This window comes from Lissotriton helveticus, chromosome 10 (assembly GCF_964261635.1).
Source record: "Lissotriton helveticus chromosome 10, aLisHel1.1, whole genome shotgun sequence".
Classification (NCBI taxonomy): domain Eukaryota; kingdom Metazoa; phylum Chordata; class Amphibia; order Caudata; family Salamandridae; genus Lissotriton; species Lissotriton helveticus.
In genome coordinates this window covers 496,629,746-496,653,519 of record NC_136071.1, presented here as the reverse complement: position 1 = coordinate 496,653,519, position 23,774 = coordinate 496,629,746, and the positions used below count along the sequence as shown (strand labels likewise).

The 23,774-nt window shown below is 45.7% G+C and overlaps 1 protein-coding gene across 1 annotated transcript in view; it reads right to left on the bottom strand.

Moving 5' to 3' along the window:
• Window positions 1-398: 398 nt before the first annotated feature.
• The window catches only part of WFIKKN1 (WAP, follistatin/kazal, immunoglobulin, kunitz and netrin domain containing 1), a 48,691-nt gene continuing 25,315 nt past the window's right edge, over window positions 399-23,774 (bottom strand). The window contains exon 2 of the mRNA XM_078662745.1: window positions 399-2,592. Within this exon, the coding sequence (XP_078518871.1) occupies window positions 1,102-2,592 (1,491 nt within the window). The 3' untranslated portion in view covers window positions 399-1,101. The remainder of the gene's footprint in view (window positions 2,593-23,774) is intronic.

Genomic DNA, 23,774 nt, shown 5'->3' with positions numbered 1-23,774 from the left:
CTGACCATGTCATGAGTGATGTAATATCTGAGGTCATAAGCAGTACATTGCGGAGGCGTAAACGATAGTTAGCTCAGGTAACAATAAATGCTGAAATTCATTGGTTTTGTATGAGTGCAATCTGTGCCTAACTATAACATCCCTGTAACCTTTGTATTTTTTCAGTAAATTTCGATGATTTTTTCAAATGTATTTCCTAACGGTAACGTCCCTGTAACCTTGAATTCTTTCAGTAAATATATATGTATATAAACTCAAGGAATGTAGATGTGGAGTTTAGAATAGTACATCTGGTCTTACCTTTATGCATTTATGTTTTCGATATTTTGGTCCTCTACATTTTGAACACAATGTTTCTGTCGACGATTTTTTTTAAATACAACACCCTAAGAGTGAAATGAAGGAGGTGGCCCCAAGATTTATTAAAGGGAGTAAATCAGCAGTAATGCAGTCCACTGAAATCTTTGGGATTCACTAAAACTGCTGTATCGAAGACTCAGCTGAAGTCTACGGGAAATATTCAGGCTGCAACAAATGTGACTTCACTGTGGTCCATCATGGCCACTGACTACAGTTAATAATATTTGACTGATGTCTGTGTTGGGGGGTGGGGGTTACTGATGATATAGTAAGTGAGAGTCCACTTAATTCTGTGGTAACAACTGAAACTGTTTAATCTGTGGGATAGAGCGAGGTCCAAGAGTGAGGCTCACAGCAGTTCACATTGCCCTCCCCAAGGCTTGTTACAAGGATGAGAACACTGGAATCTTTGGAGGCCCTTTTGATTGGCTATGAGAGAGACCTCACTTACGTCAATAGATGACATTACGACTTGCCACAATGGGAAACAACTGAAATCTGTTGTGGAGCTCTTCATTGAAAGAAACAACATTGTTATCCATCTATTGGACTTTGCCATGCAGGAGAGCACACAGAAGTCTATGGGACTGTTATGATGGACAGTAGTCTAGAAGGACTGAGTTGTATCAGTCAATTTAAGTTCAGTGACAGAGACACTGGTTTCCAGTGCACAAGGCACTGTACAAGTAAGCTAGATGTAATCTGTCCCATATGTCATCAAAGAGGGACAATTGTGTCTATCTAGTCTTGGAACCTGTTGAGCAGCTCACAGGTTTTCTTCTCCACCAGTTCCCGGATTCGTTTTAGGCGTTTCTCGTTGGCTGTCCGTACATAACTGGTGGGATCTAGAACAGCCATGCCCTCAAGGACCTCCCCCATGATAATCAGCAGGCCATCCTCGGGTGTCATATTGGGGCATGGGCAGTTCCAGTCCATGTCCGTCAGAGTCACTTCCAGGTATTTGATATTGAAGAACTCGAGTCCCATATTATCATCCTTTAGCACATCTTCTAAAGCAAAGCGGGCAATGCCTGTATCCTGGTCCTCAATTATTTCCATTAGTCTACCAACAATGGCAAAGTCGCTGCGGCAGAAACTGAGGGCCATTTTGCTTCGGAGCTTGCAAGCTTTACATTGTAGTGACCGGGGGAAAGGGCACATGTCCTCACATGCCTCTCGGCTTTCAAAACTGTTATCATTGCCCTCGCACCCCCCATAGATAAAGGAGTGGCACTGCCTCATTAAGTGGTTGTATGTCCAGCGTGGCTCCCAGTTCTTACATGGGCCCTGCACCACTGGCAGTGCACAGATATTGATAGCGTCGTTCATGCAAGACATTCGGCACTCTTCATAGGTCTCAAAGTGGTTCCTGTTCCCATTGCAGCCACCGTACCTGAAAGTGGAACACGTCACTTTCTGTGCATCGAAGAACCAGCGAACATGCTGGTTTTGGCAGTCACGTCGATCGGGCTCCTTCTGGCACTCGGCTATCGGGAACTGACTGGTTCTTAGTGACTGGCTCTCCCTTAAATGTTCTCTTTTGATAACCGACAAAGGGAAGTCAGCCCGCAGCAGCCCGGCTGAGTTTCTGGCTGTGCAGGTGTAGATCCCAGCATCTTCCTGTTGCGCATTGTAGATGACCAGCTGACCAATGTTGGTCACTACTACATTGCCGTACAGCTGGTCTGGCCTCATGATGAAGTTCTCTTGGTGGTCACTTTGCTTCTCCCAAGTTATATCTGGCCGGGGACGGCCACTCACATCACACTGAAAACTTACTGTACCCCCTGTGTAAACGGACTGGTGCTGTGGATTGTGGTAGAGGGCTGGTGGGACTGGCACCTCCCGGGGTAACAAAGGTGTTGGCTGCATTGTGGTGTCCGGGGGCCCCGGGCTTGTGCTGGGCCAGGAGAAGATAAATTTGCAGGCCACCACACTCAGGCTGATACCTCGTATGCAGGCTTCAGCGTCCATGTAGCACTTGTTATAGTAGGTGAGGCCATCAGAGGCGCACGTGAAGCTCGGCTCCTTCTCGCAGCGGTCCCGGCACTTGCAGATGGGCTGGCCATCCCACATGTCACAGTCCGACCCTTGCTGGGTGCATACAAAGCTCTCACAGGAGGCCCCTTGTGATGGGTCCAAGGAAGAGAAGCTGCCATCAGTGTAGCGAGCTGCAACACAGCTCTGCAGTCCACAGACGTTGGTGCAACACTTCTCAAAACCTTCGCAATCCTAGGGAAAGAGAAGAGAAGAATCAATTTGAGCATCAACTATAATAGTTCTGGTCATTTCACAGGTGCCAAATGCCACTAAATTGACTTAATGTATGGTTCATTTTTAAATAGCACAATTTTCACTGACTTTGTGATTCAAGAAGCACATTTTGTGTGAGCTTCTTTAAGGCTTAATGGTGGTTGTAAAAGAGTACGGTCAAAGCCGGCTCAAATCAAATAAAGTAGTTAAGATATCATGACGAAAGCAGTACTTCACAAAATATGGATCAACAGTGAAATGGTGATGGTAACACACACACACAATCGAACAGTAAGTACACACTGATGCTTGTGGCAAGTCTTGCCTTCTGGCAATCTATTGTGGGAATGCTTGAAGCTCCAACATCATGGCAACCTTTACAGATGCAGGTCCAGGCACATGGCCCAAGATCATGACTTGTGTGCTTCTGTTCATGCCAGGTTAATATAAAGTACCCCTGATGTTTTGGCAAGTCTTTCTGTCACCTCGGTGGTCAAAGATTTCTTCTGAATTCACGTGTTATTTAGGGTCGAGATTGCGTGAGCTCTCGTTTGCGACACACTATTGCTTACAAAAACGGCTTCAAGCCTGTGCGTTACTTACAATTCACTGGCATCAATTTTCTTAACTGCCATCTAATTTGGCTGCTCAAACCAGGCGTCAATTCCTACATCATTGCCGTTCCTTGTGAGGCGCATGGATGAAGTACAAATTGATCTCTCTTAATTAGTGTCCGCCCACTGCTTGAGCTGTAATTGTACTATTTATCCTTTTTTTTTTTCAACAATTGGTTTATAGCAGGAACTCGACCCAATGGTACTGGAGCACTTTACATGAGCACAAGTTAGATTACACATGCTCACATTGTTGAGCGTGCACCTTTGTGGGAAGTGTTTATGGAGCTTTGTACTTGACAGCACCTGTGCATGAACGACTCCTTGTGTGTACATTTGTTTTGCCCTTTTCTCCGTGCCACTCCAATCCACTGCAGTCAACTCCACTCCACGCCAATCCACTCCATTTTAATCCAATCCATTCCATTCTAATCCACTCTAGTCCACTCTACCCCCCACTGCAGTCTAATCCATTCCACTCCAATGTAATCCATTCAAATCAACTCCACTCTTATCCACTCTAATCCACTCCAATTTAATGCACTGCAATCCGCTATAATCCACACCAACCCACTGCACTCTAATGTAGTCCACTCCACTCCACTCTAATCCATCCAATACACTCCACTCTATTCCAATCTAATCAATACCAATCAACTCCACTCTGATCCACTCTAATCCTCTTCAATTGAATGCACTGCAATCCACTTTAATCCCCACCAATCCAGTGCACTTTAATCCAGTCCACTCCACTCTAATTCATTCAAATCCACTCCAATCCATGCTACCCCACTCCACTTCAACCCATTCTAATCTACTCCACTTCAATCTAACTCACCCTATTCCACTCCACTCCACTCTAATCCACTTCATTCCAATTCACTCCAATCCACTCTAACCCAATTCACTCCAATCCACGGTAATCAACTCCACTGTAATGCAGTCCACTCTCATTAACACACTCTAATCCACTCCACTCCAATCCACTCCACTCTGATCTACTCTAATCTACTTAATCCACTCCAATCTAATATACTCCCCTGCAACACACTCCGCTCTAATCCACGCCACTCTAATCCACCCCACTCTAATCCACACCACTCTAATACACTCCATACTAATCCAATCCGCTCCTGTCCACTCCACTTCAATCCAATCCAATCTACTCAACTCCATCTGCTGTGATCCTCTCCAATCTAGTCAACTCCACTATAATCCACTCCACTCCAATCCACTCCACTCTAATCCACTCCAAGGTGATCAACTCCACTCCAATCCACTAAACTCCAATCCACTCCACTCTCCTGCACTCCAATCACTCCACTACAATTCACTCCAATCCACTCCACTCCACTTCAACCCACTCCACTCCAATTCACTCCACTCTAATCCACTCCTGTCTAATCCACACCACTGAAATCCATACCCATCCACTCCAACCCACTCCACTCCAATCCACTCAACTCTAATCCACACCACTCTAATCTACTCAATCTACTCTAACCCACTCCAATCCACTCCAATTGAATTTGCTACAATTCACTCTAATCCACACCAATCCACTCCACTCCAATACACTCCACTCAAATCCACTCCACTTAATTCTACTCCACTGCAATCCACACCATTCTAATCCACTCACTCAAATCCACGCCAGTCCACACTACTCCACTCCACTGTACTCCCCTCCACTCTAATCCACTATGATATAATCCACTCCACTCCACTCAATCCACTCCCCTTTGATCCAGTCTAATTTACTGTACTCCACTCCAATCTAATCCTCTCCACTGCAATCCAATTCACTCTAATCCACACCAATCCACTCCACTCCAATCCAAACCACTCTAATACACTCCACTCTAATCCAATCCACTTCTATCTCCTCTCATCCACTCAACTCTAATCCATCCAATCTGTGTGCACTCAACTCCAATCCACTTTAATACCATCTAATCTTCTCCACTCCAATCCAGTCTACTCCACTCCATACACTCAACTCAAGTCCACTCCACTGTAATCCACTCCACTCTAATCCACCCTAACCTATCTCCACTTGAATCCAATCCACTCAACTTCACTCCAATCCACTCCATTCAAATCCACTCCCCTCGAATTCACTCTAATCTCGAAAAGATAGATTTCAGTTGGCAATCCCACTCGCGCAGCTGCTAGGCTGCCCTGATGGCCCCCTACCCCACAGTGCATGATTGCTCGCCCTTGTTTCTGCTTTCGGGCAGAGGACGCTGACCGGACCGGAGAACGAGGCAGGCTGGGTGGAGCCCCAAGTAGTCTTGTCTTTGCTGATCGGAGAGGGGACTTTCCGCTTGTGGCTTGAGCGAGAAGGCCTGTCTGGAGGCCAGAGTTGCCCGAGTGCTCACCGAGTGTTTCTCGCCCTCCCTCCCCCTTGGAGTTTGGGAGCAACTGAGGACGCCACTCGCAGGCATAGAGAGACAGATGAGCGGATTAGACCAGCCTTTTTTTGTTGTTGTCCTGGGGCTATGGTTTTTGCTGTTCGCCTCCCGCAGTCCTGCACTCTGGTAGAACAATAAATATGTAAATATGAGGCATCCTATCCCACATATTATACTTTGGGGACCTCTTGCTTTCCTCCTTCTCCCATCTCGGAAAGAAAACAAGCATTGGCAAACTTTGGGACCTTATAAGTGTTTAGTTATCCAGCACACACAGTATCCTTGGTGCAACAACATCAACTGTTTAATGGCTAAACACTTATAAGATCCCAAAGGCGAGACCTAATGGCTATGCCAATGCTTGTTTCCTCTTTCAATGTGTGCTCCATTCTGTAGCACACATAGAAAGAGGAAACACCTCTCAGGATTGTTTTTGTGCAGGAAGGTGCCCCTACCTGCACAAACAAAATCCTGCCTACGTTGGCACTAGGCTGCAGAAACGGCACAAGCGCAGGCAAAAATGTCAGGAAAGCGCTTAAATACGGTACATCTCTGCGCTTTCACTTTGGCATAGGGCAATGCAGCAAGGTGCCTTGCTGTGCTGCCCTATGCCAAAATGCCATAAATTAAGCCCTTGGTGCTTTCCAAACTGTATGCATGTCCTACAGCGCTTCGACGACATGGACGACGACACAAATGATGTTGAAATGAAGAGAATAATTAATTAGGTAACCAATTGGAAAGCATTTTAACAGTCAACGCCAAGGTGTCACAATTCATTTGTCACACATGTCACAAATCTATTCTGCAACAGCATCAATGACATATTCATAAGAGTGTTGCTTGTACTTAATTGGTTAAAAAACTGTCTATTATTTTTAATTGCCATAATAAATAATACATAAAGAAATTGTTTCAAAAAATCTTCCAGGTGTTCAACTCGCAGAGGAGATTCAGAAACAACCATAATAAGGCACATCTACTGACAACATGGCAATGTTTTGGCTGGAAGCCCCTGGTGTCAGAGTGCCTCTGAAACTGAAGTGAGGACAGAGTGGTTGGCATAGCTCTTATAATATATTGTCTTCTGTCAGTCATCCTCATGAAGAGGGCGCCCCGGCTCATCATAGGATAGCAGACCTGCAGCTGCCACTCAAACGACGGCAAGCAAGGAAAAATACTGAACATGCAACAAGGGTGAAGGCAAAAAACAGCAGATTCAAGTTTAAAAAGTGAAATACAAGGACCTATTGCATTTGCACACACACACACACACACAGAGCCACACACACACACATAACCACACACACAGAGCCAAACACACACACAGACACACAGAGAGAGACACACACACAGAGACATACACACACACACACGCACAGACACACACACAGACACACAGACACACACACACAGTCACAGAGACACAGAGCCACACACACACAGAGCCACACACAGACACAGAGCCACACACACACACACAGCCACACACACACACACACACACACACAGAGCCGAGACCTAAACAAGTGGTCAACAACATTTGTTTCCTTAAGCCAGTAAAGGGAAGCAAATGCGTCTCTAGCCACATAAAATGCAGATGGCAAACTGCGTTTTTTCCTTTCCCCAGGTCTTGGGAGCTGTGCGCAGCGAGAGTTCCCAAGATCAGGAAGGGCTGCAGGCTGCAACAGACACAGGCATTTTCCTCCCAGCTGGGACATGCACTTCCTGGAGTCACACTTCCTCTCACTCCCAGACCCTCCCAACATCCCGTCAGCCTTGCGCAACGTCCGAGAGCTTCACCATCCCTGCATGACGCACGGTCAGGAGCGGCCTCTTGGGATCCGAGGGCATCCGTGTATCATGGACCACCACAGAGAACAAGTGGATTCCAGTGAAAGGCTGGGCACCGGAGGGGCGCAATCCCCTCGTGGTGCAACACAGGCCCACCTTACAGTAGGTGCAATCATGGAAAAGCACAGGCTAAATCTTAAAGAGGTGGGCATAGTTTGCCAGCCCCCATCACTCGAGTTCTGGGAGTATTAATCAAAGATGAGTCCGACCACGTACACTCGCGGCGCAGTAAACAAGACCTAGCAGTCACAACTAGTGTAAATGCTACGGCAAACGTTATGATTGGTTTGACTTCTAATACACCCAGCCAAGTATTACTCGCAGAAACTAGTAAGAAACATGGCCAGCTCATTATTTAAGGAGTAGGCAACATGTCAGATGTTAAAATCCAATGTTGGGAAGAACAGATGCCCTAGCCTTTTGCCTCTACTCACCCTTCACCAATACATCGGAGCCTCTCATTCCTATTTGCTCTTCTTGAAGACCTTTACCGCCATTATCCTTTCTGCAGACACACATGGCCCATCAGGTTGCGCCACTGCCCTAAAGCCATCCGAACGGCTTTCTTGCACAGCTAACCAATGGCTCTTCTACAGAGCTCTAAGATACCACTGTTAATAACAGCACTCATAGCCCCCTACTAGAGCTTCCATTGCCTCTTACACATCGCATCTCTCCTGCAGAACAGCTCATATCCAGCAGCGTCTGGCCTGAATACACCACTAGTAGAGCCACCGCTGTATGTAACTGTCATAATCCGTTATACCGCCCCAATGCTTCTCCGCAGCCTACCCGCGTTCACCATCCCCAGCTCATCGGTGCCTCTCCAGCTAAGACCATAACATACACAGCCCATCAGCCTCTCCTCCACAGCTTATCAGTGCCCCTCCCGCACAGACCACTGGCGCTCGTGCGTTTCCCCTTCGGTCCCGAATTAGTTTAATTACATATCAATCTAGCTCCCTCGGTACCACCGATACATCCCAGTGCCCAGGACTCACCATGAAGTACCTGCAGAAGCTGTCTTCACCACAGGGCTCCTTCCTCTCCATGGCTCGCACCCGCTGGATAAAGCTCCGTAGGATCACCGCCTGCTCCATGCTGCCTTGCGGTGTGCCCGTTCCCCTAAATCAGCAATTGCCCTGCAAGCCCCCATCCAACCCAGTGCCGGGTCGCTCATCATGCCCGGTGGCTGTTCCCAGCCTGGCTACTCTTCCTAAGCTTGGCGACTCCTCCGGGTAAGGGAGGGACTGGCCGGAACTGGTGGCGCCGAGCCCTCCAACGCCCACACAGAAACAGAAGACCGTGCGTGCGTGAATAAAGAAGAAGGACTGGGGAACCGTCACCATGGCGCTAACGTGCTGCCATCATCCAATGGGAGCAAACTCAGTCCCCAACTAGAAAGGAATTGAAAAGAAATAGAAAAAACATCTATTTCTTTCATGTTGGTATAATCGCGGCACCCGCGCTTTACTTATAACATTTTAAAAGTAAAACGCGGGTGCCGCAATTATACCAAAATTATAGAAATAGATGTTTTTTCTATTTCTTTCATATTGGTATAATTGCGGCACCTGCGCTTTACTTATAACATTTTAAAAGTAAAGCGCGGGTGCCGCGATTATACTAAAATGAAAGAAATTTCTCTTATAGAGCCGTCCCACTTGGACGGACTACCCTGCTGGCATAAAAGGTTTATTATCTTCTTTATGGGGCCATCTGTTTCGCCCCATAAAGAAATAAGAAACCTTTTACCACAGCAGTATGTCAAGAAAACCAGTCTGAAAGGGACGGCTCTAAAAGAGAAAAGAGTACGTCACTGGGACCTCTTTTCCAATGGCTGGCCACCGTTTAGCATGAACGGTGGCACCAGCCAATGGAAAAGAGGGGCGGGACTTAACCTCGCTAGTGAAATGTACTCTGAAAACGTAAAATCTCGCCAGCGAGCCTGCGCATGTGCGCAGTCTACGTTAGCCGAGACCTAACAAGGATAAGGGGCGAGGCAGGTTATGACGACGAAGGAGAGAAAATTAAGGAATTAATAGAAGAGAAGGATGGATGACAAAGAAAGGAAGTGCGACGAAAAGATGAAATGTTATGTTATGTTAATAACAACTTCTACAGCGCTCTGTCATCCATAGATTTCATGGCACTAATCGTAAAGAATGTTGCAGCAGAGTGACTATGCATATGCTTGCTCAAACAGCCAGATCTTTAAAGCTTTCCTGAAGCCCAGGATATTGTCACAGCTCCTGATTGTCAGGGGAAGGGAGTTCCAGAATTTAGGGGCAAGGTAGGAGAAGCGGCAGCCTCCTTGCCGCTTCCGTTTAAAGGAAGGAATGGTGAGCAAGTGAAGGTGGGCTGATCGGAGACTTTGAACGGGGGCGTGCTTTAAGATCATGCTATTGATGAATCTGGGGCTTTTGCAGTGTAGGGCCTTAAAGGCCAGGCAGCCGGTCTTGAAGTCAACCCGCTGGGCTATAGTTAGCCAATGGAGATTCAAGAGCAGGGGTCTGGCTGAGAGCCATTTAGGTTGTTTATGGATAAGTCTGGCCACTTGATTTTGAACGATTTGTAGGCGTCTTGTTAAAAAAGCTGGTAGACCAAGATAGATGGAGTTCGAAAAATCAAGCCGTGAGAGTACCAGAGCTATCACCACCTGTATGAGAGCGGAGTGGGTCAGCAAATGGGCAATTTTCTTGATTTTACGCTATTGATGGAAGCTAGAGGAGATCACTGTTCCCACCTGTCCTCTAAGTGAAAGATCTGCGTTAATGATGATCCCGAGACTTTTCACCGAGGGAGAGGGAGTGGGAGGCGGCCCAAGTTCTATCGGCCAGTAGTGCGGGCCCCAACTGGTCTCGCTTTTCCCAGGAAGCACCAATTCCGTCTTACCTGGGTTGAGTTTCAGGTGGTTCAGATCCATCCAACGCTGGATGTGAAGCATGGTGGCCTGAAAGGCCAAAGCAAAGGGATATAAAAAGAAGGAGATTGAGAAACAGGGCAAACATTGTAAAAGAGGGAAATAAGATAGAGGGAGAATAGGGATAAGGGAGAGAAAGGAGGAAGCAGAGAAAGACAAGCATTTGCAATGCAATAGGTCTCGCATTAGGAAAGTTTGAGCCATTGGTATTGTGAATTACATTTTTTTTATTTATGTGTTGGTTGTGAAAATAGCTATAGTAATCGCTAAAGTAATAGCTTTGTCATTTACAATGCCAATAGTTTTAACTTTCACAAATGTGACACCTATAGCATTTGTAATGCAATATGTGTTGTACTTTCACGAAAATCCAAGAACAGAAGTGAAATATTAACTTTTTTTGTGACATTTATAAGACAGACGTCATTGTTGTTTGAGTACTTTACGCTGGTGTTTGGATTCCTGTAAATCCCCAGTGTTGCAGGGTGCTTAAGAATTTTGTGATCACAGTGGTACTGTATTCCGGGCTGGGGGGAGGGGAGGAGAGAGAGAGAGAGGGAAGGGAGGGAGGGGAGGAGAGAGAGAGCGAGAGAGAGTGAGGGGAGAGAGGGAAGGGAGGGGAGGAGAGAGAGAGAGAGAGAGAGACACACAGGGGAGGAGAGAGAGAGAGGGGAGGAGAGAGAGAGAGAGAGAGAGAGAGAGAGACAGGGGAGAAGAGAGAGAGAGAGAGAGAGAGAGAGAGAGAGAGAGAGAGAGAGAGAGAGAGAGAGAGCTTGGGCTATAGTATGCGGCAGCGTTGGGTATAAAAAATAAAAATAAAAAAAAGAGGCCAAATTATGTGGTAACAAATGTATAAAAATCACAAAGTTGTATAAAACAATTATCAGTTATTGTATGGAAAGGCGAGGTGGGATGGCGCGACTTGAAAGCAGTAAACCTATTGGAAACCAATGAAGAAGAGGTTAATTGGGGCTAGACGGGCCCACGGTGCTACCAGGGACGTACCAATATGCTGGCTTTACTGTAAAGGTCCTTGGTAGGTCTGTGCGGGCCATTCACAATGTTGAAAACCTGCTGCACACACTTGTAGAAAAGGACTGCGAACGCTTCAGCAAGTGAAATGTGACGAGGGGGAGGAAACGATACGAACTGACTCACCCGAGCTAGTTCAGTCAGACCAATTATAGTTAATTATGCGGTCAAAGCGCCAGACAGGCGAGCGGTGTAACTTGAGCTTCAGATGAAATCCTATTAGTCTGTCCCGCTTTTAATTCTAAGCTTTGTGCCATTTAATTGGGTAATAATACAGGAAGTGCAATCTTGAAATTACAGGAGCGTGAAGGGAAGTGCTACATAGGCAGCATTTTATTTTAATGTCAAAACGTCACCTATCCGTAAACATTAAGTGGAACAGCAGCTGTCTAAGAACGACTTTATTCTGTGACAGACAGCTGTGCCCACAAATGAACAGTGAGGCATTAACCGCCCTATTTCAAGTCAGTCGAATATAGGTGCAGGAATGAAGGTGTCTCTTTTCAGTCGTCATCTGCATGACGTCACGAGCTGTCAGCAAAACCAAGCGCTGCTGAGTTTCGGAGCAGAGACAGAGGGTCCGAAGCGCTAGAAGCGGGTCCGAGGCGCTAGAAGCGCATCCGAAACCAGACATCCAGGAACACAAACCAACCGGCAGCATCGAAAGAGAAGCTGAACACTCGTCAGAGGTTACAGCTGCCAGTCAACACTGCAGGGCACGGGAGCTCTCCAGAGACACCGGGAACTTCCTGAGACAAGCATTGTGCACCCCGAGGTGTGTACATTTCCATGCATAACCTGTTCTTCAAAAGGGACCTCAAAGTTATCCTCCTCCAGTGACACCTCCAAAAGTAATTCACGTCCTCTTGCTATTGTGAGGAAGACTTCCCACTACTGATAATTTCTACTTTCCATGACCATGGAAGTGCCTTCCCAGTGTATGCCTGTGATTGGAGGGTCTGCCTTTTTGCAGTATTTTCCATGTACTGGTGTTCGGTGCCCTTTTGTAACATGCACACACCACTCTGCCCTTGCAACACACGGCTGCTACCTCTCACATGTCTTTACCTTTGATACTTGCACAAGTGCCACCTTGCCCATGTAACGCTTGTTCCTGAGCCTGAGTGTCTAGCACTTATTGCAGGACTATACCTCTAATCATACTCTGTTTTCTCTTATAACTGCACACTTGTCACTTTCATTTCCTCTTGTGCACTTTTGACTACCTCATGTATTTTGGTTGCTCACAATTGTCACTATTACCTTATGTAAGTAACGTATGTTTTTGCAACCTGTTCTTTTGTAATGTTTCTCATTATGTTTCATTTCTGTTCCTGTTGTGAAGCCTCCGACGCCTTCGGGTAAAGTCCGCGCTATATAAAAATGCATAAATACATGAATAAATAAATACCGCCTTCGGGTAAAGTCCGCGCTATATAAAAATGCATAAATATATGAATAAATAAATACCGCCTTCGGGTAAAGTCCGCGTTATATAAAAATGCATAAATACATGAATAAATAAATACCGCCTTCGGGTAAAGTTCGCGCTATATAAAAATGCATAAATAACTAAATAAATAAATACCGCAAATCCAACATCCTCGTCACTCTGCCGGCCTGCGACCAGGAAGTCAGGCAGGCCGGCGCGACAACCGGAAACAGGAAGTAGGAGGGCGGGAGCCTACCCCGCCTCCCACGGAAGAGCCGCGATTGGAGCCGTGTTGGGAGCACCGGAGCAGGCAGGAGCCTACCCTGCGCCCCGGTGCCGAAGGAGGGAAGAAGAGTCCTGCTGCCGCCTTGCAGCTGAGGAGAGGAAGCCGGTGAGTGCGTTGCTGAGCTGCGGGCGGGCGGGCGAAGGGGCGGGGAAGCATGTGTGTGCGCGCGCGCGCGTGTGGTGGCGGCCTGTGTATGTGTGTGTGTGTGCGTGCGTGTGTGTGTATGTGTCTTGGAGTGCGTGTGTGTGACTGTGGGGGAGGGGGTGTGTGTGTGTGAGCGAGTGTCTGACAAAAACGAACGAAAGCATTCAGTCTACAAAAACGAAAGAATTCAATTAAAGCGATCGCGCTCGAGAAAACGAAACTGACATCACGCTTACACAGCCAAAGCGCGTGCACGCAGTCAAATCCAGGAGAAGGAACGCTCGTACACCTTCTCGTCCGTCCTTCCCTCGAGACAGATAACTATAAGTCTCCAACCTGGACGCTTCCTTCGGAAGCTATTCCAGGCGAGACCTAAAAAGGGGTATTTAAATCACCAGAGATTAAAGGCAGTGGATTGAGCGTAACAGTATGAGATGGCGGGTGGAGAGGAAAGAGGGGTGGAGACAGGATGTCCTGATACAGCAAATCGGCACAGATAAGTGAAGAGAAACCTCCCCGGGAAAGTGCCAGCACCAGCCTGATTGCAAGCGGCACCGAGAGAACAGAATAGGCTTGCGGAGCAAGAGACACTTCTGTGTCTGGCCAGCCGAGGCCGAGCACAGAGGGGGCTGGCCCAGGCAAATGGACTCTTGGAAGGCCGTAGGACGGGGGCTCCCAAACCCAGGCCCTGGGCCAGTCCCTGCTTTCCAACCCAACCAGGCTGGGGAGATCAGGGAGTCTGCCCAGGCACGAGGGACCCCTGTCCCGGGCACACGGACCCTCAGGACGTGCCCTTGTTTTCCACAAATTTTTTCCAAAATTCTGCATAGTGTGCGTAGTGGCGCTACGCAAACTACGCCCAGCCCTAGTTATATTAACAGTTGGATGTGAATTTAAAAGTGTGGGGTCTCTTGGATGACCATACCTTACCCTGGGAGTTAGGGAATGCTACCTTAACTTTTTTCTCCACAATGCTGGGACCAGGTTTTTTTCATGTAATAGTAGGCACAACAGATTTTTCCCTGTTGCAGGCAGCCTTTCAGTTGCTTTGGGTCTGCAAACCTGGCTTTAGGTTCATGCACCAGAAATGGATGACATCCAATCAGATTTGAGCATTTTTAAAATTTAGCCCAGAGAAAGTCCCTTTGAACCAATTCAAGCTCACACCTAAACCTTTTTCAATAGAAATTGCTAACAAAAATACTGCATGGATTAAGACCAAACCAAGCAAAGGTACTTTCTTGTGTACATTTCTACTTTCATGTTAAGTTTGGTGTAATTCCCTTCAGGCTGTTTTTCTGTAACATAAAGCAAGGAGTCCTTTTGGAGTAAAAATAGGAAAACTAAGGGGCATATTAGCAAGAACCTCGTTAAAATGATCGCCGTTTAAGTGGCAGGAAACTGCCGCTAAAACGGCGATAATGGTCCTGCTAAGATGCGTTATAGAATTCCAATAGAAGCCCAGGTTAGTTGTCCTGCACATCTAACCTGGGCTTCTATTAGAATTCTATAACGCATATTAGCAAGCCCATTATTGCCGTTTTAGCTGCAGTTTCCTGCCGCTAAAACAGCGATCATTTTAACGAGGTTCTTGCTAATATGCCCCTAACTTTTTTGTTCCCTCTGTTTCCCGTTTGTCAGATTTGCAAGAAACTTCCCATGCTGAACTCAAATTGGATAGACTCTAGTTTTTGGGAAACAAAAAAATGCCTTTTGAATGTGAACTCTGACCTCACCATAGCTGCAGAGCTACACAGTCATTATGACTTCTGCTGTAATTGTTTTGAGTATGTTTTTATCTATTACATTTTGATTTTAGGTGTTTTTTAGGTCTCGTGACCTTTAAATGCGCGCAAGCGCATTGAGGGAGCGAGAATTCAAGTGCTGAAAACAATCGTGAAACCAAGGGTTTAGTTCGTGCGATTTTCTTAAAGTTCACGTGAATCACGTGAGCAAACAAGAACGCGCATTCACGGCCGCACAGCACATCAAAGGGCTTCGCCCAGCGTGCGCTCTGCGGCTTCTCCTCCCCTAACACGATGGCATTCACGGCCGCACAGCACATCAAAGGGCTTCGCCCAGCGTGCGCTCTGCGGCTTCTCCTCCCCTAACACGCTATCTCAGCTCTCCTGCCCCCATCCGGCTTCCCTCCGGCCACTCTCTAATTACCAACAGCCACCCAATCGCCCTACTACAGCAAGAAGGATGCACTGCATTCTACGAGACCTACTGGCAACGCCAGTGCTTGTTAATTATTGTGAGGTCAAAAGCATTGCATTTGGTGTGTGTTGAGTCATAAGCATTCCATTTGGTGTGTGAGTTATTGTTTTCGTTTGTATGAGTTGTGGATATTTTTCCCAGTAAGGTGCTCAGTGCAAATAAATAGCAACTAACACTCAATATGCTCTCCCTTGAGAGAAAATGCTGGGAACAAATCCCAATTAAATAGATGTGGGGATTGAATTGCATAATTAAGGTGCTGCAAGGTCATTGTGCCACGAAAAGTGATATCCCAAGAGGTTAGGTCATAACTCTATCATGTCCTACACTTTAACAGGAAGTGGCTAGCGAAGCTCCCTTGTTATTTAAAACCATTTAAAATCAGAGCAGTCCAATTCACTCTAGAATGCTCGTCTAATCGAACAGAATAGGGTTCATAAAGAATTTTACTGGGTAGCCTGGGATATGTTTAACCGAGATTAGGTCTACAATATGACTTAGTCATTGTTTCTACTGATATTGGGTAATCTATTCTAGGTATAAAAAACATGTGTTGCAAAAAGCCAAGAATTAAGCCTAGTTGCAGGCTAAAATGTTGAAAGAGTCAAAACCTTGCAGGTACTGACTGGTGGGGCAAATATTTAACCCACTGACAGGACCTTAAACAAAATCCCAGCAGCACCCTTACTCTCAACGCCACAGCTCTCAATCGTGGTCTGTTTTAAACAGTGTTTATGTCGGGCCATGATTGAGAGCTCTGGAGTTGAAGGCACTGCGAGTTTCTCACAGCGCCTATCAATTAGTTAAATATACATTTTTGTAAATTAAATATTTACCAACCTACTGACTCATGCGCTGTGCTCCTCTTCTTTCTCTCAGCAGTGGGTGGCTCGAGTACTGGCTCCCAGAGCCTCATCCAATTCTTCGCTACCAATCCTGGCACTGCTCTCATGGTGATCAGGCAGCATAAGAGAAGCACCAAGATTGGCTGGAGCGCGCTCTCCACCTATCTATCTAAAACAGTTTGGATTGCAGTGTTTAAAGTGCGCATGGCAGGCTGGCTGTCACAAGGCAGCTGACCAAAGTGACATACTCATTTTAAACTGAAGTGCTCATTGTTCCTCCCTGCTGCCGACCCAGCCTTCAGACTCGGCTGTTGCCAGCATGAAAAATAAAATAGTAATAGATGTGTTTTATTATAATTTTATTTTTCATATTTCCTTCACCCTCAACGGAGGGGGGCGCTCCTTCCCCCTCATGGAGGCACTGCCATTGCTGTGCACGAATATTTGCAATAACTTTATGAATTGTTTAATATACTTTTGCACGGGCACACATGTGATACGATACAACTCAAAGCATTGCATTGATTTACTTACTATTATATCAGCCTGCAGATGCAACACAAAATTATGCTTGGCCACACGCACCACCGCAAACCTTAGTAAATCTCAGCCTTTGTTTTCAACATTTATTGTTATTACATCTTATTGTACCATGGAGGTGCACAAAAGCGAGACATCTTGCAGAATCTGAGGCCTGGATGCCGAAATTTCAGTAGTTCAGGAGTGTCTGCCCGAGTTTACATCATCTGCATCGATGTCTCTTAATGAATCTTTGATCAATATTGGAATATAGCAAGTAGTAACATCTGTGGATTTTTGGGGATTAAGCATGGATTTTTTGAATTTGCAATTAAGAGATTATCAAAGGCAGAGTCAGTCTATCAAATTCCTTTAGCTATTAGTCTAAATTATTTGCAATTATGTGTTTAGCAACATTGAACACTACCTTCATGGTTATTACTTATTATTAACTGAATTCTGATAAATGTACCATGCTGAGGAGCTTTTCTTTCAGCTTTTTTATTGCATGATCGTGGTTTGAGGAGCAATTGTTTAAATAGTTGCACCTATTCGGTCCTGATCATTTTTAATGTTTTTTAATGTTTGTATTATGCAGATTGTGCAGCTATGTGCTATTTTAGATTGTAACTACTGCTTCCAGTTTTCCGTTTTTACTGATTTTTGCAGTAAAATACAGACCGAAAACAATGTGTTTACTGCCTGTATTTATTTTTAAAAACTGATAAAATACAGAAAATGGTTCTTTTGTGAGAGACTCCCCATGCTGACCGTTATGAATTCCAATCAAAGTGCTGAGCGGGTGGATAGCTAAGGGAGTTATAAAACAAGATGATATTTCGTTAAATACAGGCATATGTTAACATAAATTTCTAGTAGCATACTAATATGTACCTGTGGGTGAAGGGTTTTGTAATATTTGACTGCTCAATTTGCTAAAATGCAAGAGGCATCAAAGTTTGAGCGGATGTTTATTAGTCAAATAAAAATGGAAATAGCCTATTATGCAACTTCATTAATTCTCAAAACACTAACTAAATATGGATAACTACCAATAAGATGGCCAACAAATAAATATGGATAAATAGAGACGGAAATGTTAAAAAACATAAATACCATAAAACTGGTAACCCTCATTTTAACCCAACAAAACAATTAAATAATAACAGTAATGTGTCTTATTTCGGGTTAAAGCTATCGTTCAATGTTGTATCAGATATGCAAATAAATGCCTTGATACAATGGGCCGACTCATAGAGGCATGCAAGAGAATGTAAAAGAGTGCCACTATATGAAAAGATTGCTTTAAGAACACCTGCATGTTTACGCTATTATATTGTATATATGTAATTTATCAAGTTAATATCAAAGAAGACATATCTCATCGAATACACTTATTTGAAATACATTACTGAAAGTGTGCAATGTGACACAAGCAACATTTTCTATCCTGGAAACTTCAAATTGTGTGATAATGTTATACTTTTATTATTTCAAAAAATCTATCAAATGTGTGTGGGGGGGATGTGCCTGAGCACCAAGCAAAATGGCAACGTTCTTGCGTGGCTCCCACATGTTGCTTACAATATTCCCTAAAATCCTGTTAAATATCCACTAATCCAGGTGTAGGAAAAGACACGGAGGCAGGAAAGCAGTTCCAAACAGGTTTAATCAATATTCATGTCTTACAAGCTTCCCAGGTGATTTCTTAATGACTCATTGTTCTCTTTCCCTTGAAACCGCCAACCCCCTGTCATATACCTATAACACAGTACTAACCCAACACAAATTCCACCCGTATAAATTAAACAAAAAAATTAACAACAATATAGCTTGAAGACACAATACATTTAAACAATAAATGTATACATATTTCTACTCTGCAGAATACTTAATTCATAATATAGTCTTTATACCTTACAGGTAAACAATGAACTCTAATACTTCTTGTAGAAGAATTACCAGAATCATTAGAACAAGAAACATTATGTTCATCATTGTGTAATTTGATATCCAAACATACATTACTGTCATGATCACGTTCTGAACATCTCACTCCTTTAAATATAGAAACTCTATTCAGATTCCATACACTTCCTCCTTCAACCCTGACAGCATGTTTAAATACTTCCACAATTTTTTTCGGTTGTGACCAAACCGAAGATCCTTTTAAAACTCCTTCACTTTTTTTTATGCGAACTAAGTCTCCAATTGAAATTTCTTGTTTACTTATAAACCCTTGTTTCTTTTCAATTTTCTTTTTCATTTTCTCTTTGTATTTATTCACCCTACGGCGAACCAAGTTGTAATCTACATTAGAAAAATGACGGTCCACATTTAGATTTTGTTTTAACCACCATGGAGTAAGTTTAGTGCTTGGTTTGCATCCTCTTAAAGGCTCAAACGGGCTAACTAAAGTAACAGTATTTGGAGACGTTCTATATTACAGCAACATGGACTGTAATGCATTACGCCAAATTAAACCACCCCTTATAGAAAGTTGAATAGCTTCCTTTACCATGCAAATAAATCGCTCAACTTGACCATTTGCTTCTGGGTGGAAAACAGCGATCTTCTTATGCAAAATACCACACTTCTGAAAAAAATATCAATCTCTTTACTAACAAATTGTGGTCCATTATCAGTAACCACTTCTTCCGGAATTCCTTCTCTGCAAAATACATCATCTAAAAACTCTCTTACACATTCTTGGATGTGACATCTTTTACCAATTTTACTTCCGGTCATTTTGAATAATAGTCGATTAAAACAATACCAAATTTTTCTTGTCCAGAAAGAATACCAAAAGGCCCAATAATGTCAAGGCCAAGTTTCTGCCATGGACTGGATGGATATTCCACTGGGCAGGGTTCAGAAAGTAAAGCTACTGCAGACTTATCACTATAGGCACACTCTGTACAAACATGCACAAAATGTTCTACACATCAATTCCTGGCCACTAAAAAGATTCTCTTATGCGTCTCCTTGTGAAAGAAATGTCTAAATGGCCTTCATGTGCAATTCCAATGATAATATTTCTCAATGAATGAGTAGGAATGAATGTATCTCCCCTCATAAGCAACCCATTCTCCACAGCTAACTCATCTTGTACTTTAAAGTAACTCATCATGTCACCAGACACTTTCCTTTAATCAGGCCACCCTTGCAAAATATACTTTTTGACATTTGTTAATTCTACATCCTTCTGCATTTCTTGTAACCACGAATCTTCACTTATAACCATTTTTTCGCCACAAGTTAAATTTACATCATGAGATGTAAAAGCAACTTCACATTTTTCATCCTCTATTTGATCATAAATGGGTGTATATAATCTAGACAGACAGTCTGCATGAGTGTTTCATTTTACCTTGTACATATTCAATTTGATATTGAAATGACTGCAATCTTGATGCTAATCTAGCGAGATGTGTGGGTTGAAGGAGGAAGTGTATGGAATCTGAATAGAGTTTCTATATTTAAAGGAGTGAGATGTTCAGAACATGATCATGACAGTAATGTATTTATGGATATCAAATTACACAATGATCAACATCATGTTTCTTGTTCTAATGATTCTGGTAATTCTTCTACAAGAAGTATTAGAGTTCATCGTTTACCTGTAAGGTATAAAGACTATATTATGAATTAAGTATTCTGCAGAGTAGAAATATGTTATAAATGTATTGTTATTGTTTACATTTATTGGTTCTTCAAGCTATATTGTTGTTAATTTCTTTTTATTTACTTTTTTTTGTTTCATTTATAAGAGGGGAAGGAGTGTTGGGTTAGTACTGTGTTATAGGTATGTGACAGACACGAGAACGGTACTGTGTATCATGTCTCGTGTCTGTCTCGTGTTGGATGCGCAGTGTTCGCGCACTTGGTTCTGTTGTTGTGAGCATCTTTCAAAAGGAATTGGGGTTGGAGGTTTCAAGGGAAAGAGAACAATGAGTCATTAAGAAATCACCTGGGAAGCTTGTAAGACATGAATATTGATTAAACCTATTTGGAACTGCTTTCCTGCCTCCGTGTCTTTTCCTACACCAGTGCCATCACAGACAGAAATGATGCCATGGACGCACTGTTGACCATGGAAGAGGACAAAATAACTTCCAGTAATGGGTTAACAGAGCAGATGAGCCCGGCACACAGCTTTGCTGCAGCGGCAGCCGCGACATGACGGAGGCATCCAGTACGGTTGACTGTGAGTGGAGGATAATGCTTTGTGAGCCTGGGGAGGCAAGGAGTGCATGGTACACCTTGACACCCCCCCCCCCGCCCCCAGTAAGCCCTAGACAGACAGGGTGTGGTCTGAGGACGGGGCAAGACACTATGTGGTGGACCTTTCCTCCGGCTTGCGGGCCTACAGTAAAGGGCTCCAGCATCAGCATACGGACGGCTGTGAGTGCAGCCCTGGGGGATGAGTGCAGGGGTGGCTCCTCCACTAGGACGGAGGAGCGTCGCCCCACTGCTTTCTAGCAGTGCGAGAAAACCAAAACATAAATTGGTAATATCTTTCAGTTATTACCATTTTATGTTTGCTTTGCGCATTTCGGGCAGGCGGGCAGGGCTGCTCTGCGAGCAGGGTAGGAGTGGATTTGCCCACTCCAGAATGTGCAAAGACTGTTTGGTCAGCCCTCTTGCGCTGCCCAAACCAGTCATGCGCACTATGCCCTTCTCCACGCAGGCTGCATTGCAGGCTGTATGGAGAACATGCCCAACCCATTAGCCCCTTGCTGGGCTCCATCCCGACCAATCACAATGCTGCTTGCAGCATTGTGATTGGCTTAGGGGAGTGAGTCTGGTGGCCTGCTTCCTGTTCAATCAATCAATCAATCAAGAATTTGTAGAGCGCACTACTTACCCGTGAGAGTCTCAAGGCGCTGGGGGAATAAAGGGGGGGAGGGGCGCTACTGGTCGAACAGCCAGGTCTTGAGTAGCCTCCTGAAGGTCAGCAGGTCTTGGGTCTGTTGTAGGCTCAGTGGGAGGGTGTTCCAGGTCTTAGCGGCGAGGAGGGAGAAGGATCTGCCGCTGGTGGTTGTTCTTCGGATGCGAGGGACGGTGGCTAGGGCGAGGTCGGCGGAACGGAGCTGGCGGTTGAGGATGTAGAAGAAGAGTCGTCTGTTGAGGTAGGCTGGGCTGGTCTTGTGGAGTGCCTTGTGTGCTTGGATGAGGAGCTTGAAAGAAATCCTCTTGTTGACGGGGAGCCAGTGCAGGTTTCTCAGGTGGGGGGTGATGTGGCTGTGCCGTGGAACGTCGAGGATCAGGGTGCAGAGGCGGTTTGAATGCGTTGCAGTCGTTTGATGATCTTGGCCGGGGAGCCCGCGTAGAGGGTGTTTCCATAGTCGAGTCTGCTACTGACGAGGGCTTGGGTGACTGTTCTTCTTTGTCAGGATCCCCCTGTAGATCTTGCGGAGCATGCGTAGGGTGTTAAAGCAGGAGGAGGAGACTGCGTTGACTTGCTTGGTCATGGAGAGTGTTGAGTTGAGGATGACTCCCAGGTTGCGTGCATGGTCGGTGGGTGTCGGGGCTGCTCCCAGTGCCGTAGGCCACCAGAGGTCGTCCTAGGGTGAAGGGTTGGAGACGAGGATGAGGACCTCTATCATGTCCGAGTTCAGCTTCCGGCGGCTGATCTTCATCCAGTCGGCGACGGCCTTCATTCCTTCGTGGAGGTTGGATTTGGCGGTGAGGGGGTCCTTAGTGAGAGAGAGGATCAGCTGAGTGTCGTCGGCGTAGGAGATTATGTTGAGGTCGTGCTGTCGGGCGACTTGTGCGAGCGGGGCCATGTAGATGTTGAACAGTGTCGGGCTGAGGGATGATCCCTGGGGTACGCCGCAGATGATCTTGGAGGCTTTGGATCGGAATGCGGAGAGGCGGACGCTCTGGGTTCTGCTAGAGAAGAAGGAGGTGGTCCATTCCAGGGCCTTGTCTCGGATCCCTGCGTTGTGGAGGCGTGTGCGTAGTGTGCGGTGGCAGACGGTGTCAAAGGCGGCGGAGAGGTCCAGGAGGATGAGGGCCGTGGTCTCACCGTTGTCCAGCAGGGTCCTTATGTCGTCGGTGGCGGCGATGAGGGCATTCTTGATGCTGTGGTTGCTGCGGAACCCTGACTGGGATGGGTCCAGGATGCTGTTTTCTTCAAGGTATCGGGTTAGCTGTCTGTTGAGGATCTTCTCGATAACCTTGGCTGGGAATGGAAGCAGGGAGATGGGCCGGAAGTTCTTGAGGTCTCTCTGGAACGCCTTGGTTTTTTTTTAATAGGGCGTTGATCTCGGCGTGTTTCCAGTTATCTGGGAAGGTTGCGGTCTTGAAGGAGAGATTGATGACGTTGCACAGGTGGGGTGCAATGGAGCTGCTGGCATTGTTGAAGATGTGGTGTGGGAGTGGGTCTGACGGGGAGCCGGAGTGGATTGTGCTCATGTTCTTGATGGTGTCATCTATGTTCACGTTGACCCAGGCTGGCAGGGGGTCGTGGTCGATGGTGTGCGGGGTGTCTGGAGTGTCGATGTCTGTTGGGGCTGTCTGGGCGTTGAAGCTGTTGTGGATGTTAATTTTGGAGGCAGAAAAGCAGGTGCTAAGAAGACGCGACACCCCCTGGGAATCCAACCCCCACGACCCTTCGCGCCCACACCCTCAACCGCGAGCAATGCCAGCCGCTACTGGACGAGCGTGACACTGCCTGAATATTCTACTCTGACGTTCCCCGGGGACACAATTGCTGGCAGAGAGGCCTAGGTCTCACAGAATGGCCAATGAGAATTGAGGATTGGAGAGGGGCAGCTTCGAGAGAGAACATGCGGCCTATGCATTATAGGAACCTGGTAGTGCAGCTCATGAACCCTTGATTGTGGTAAAGAAGCCCAGGGGCAGCTGGAGCC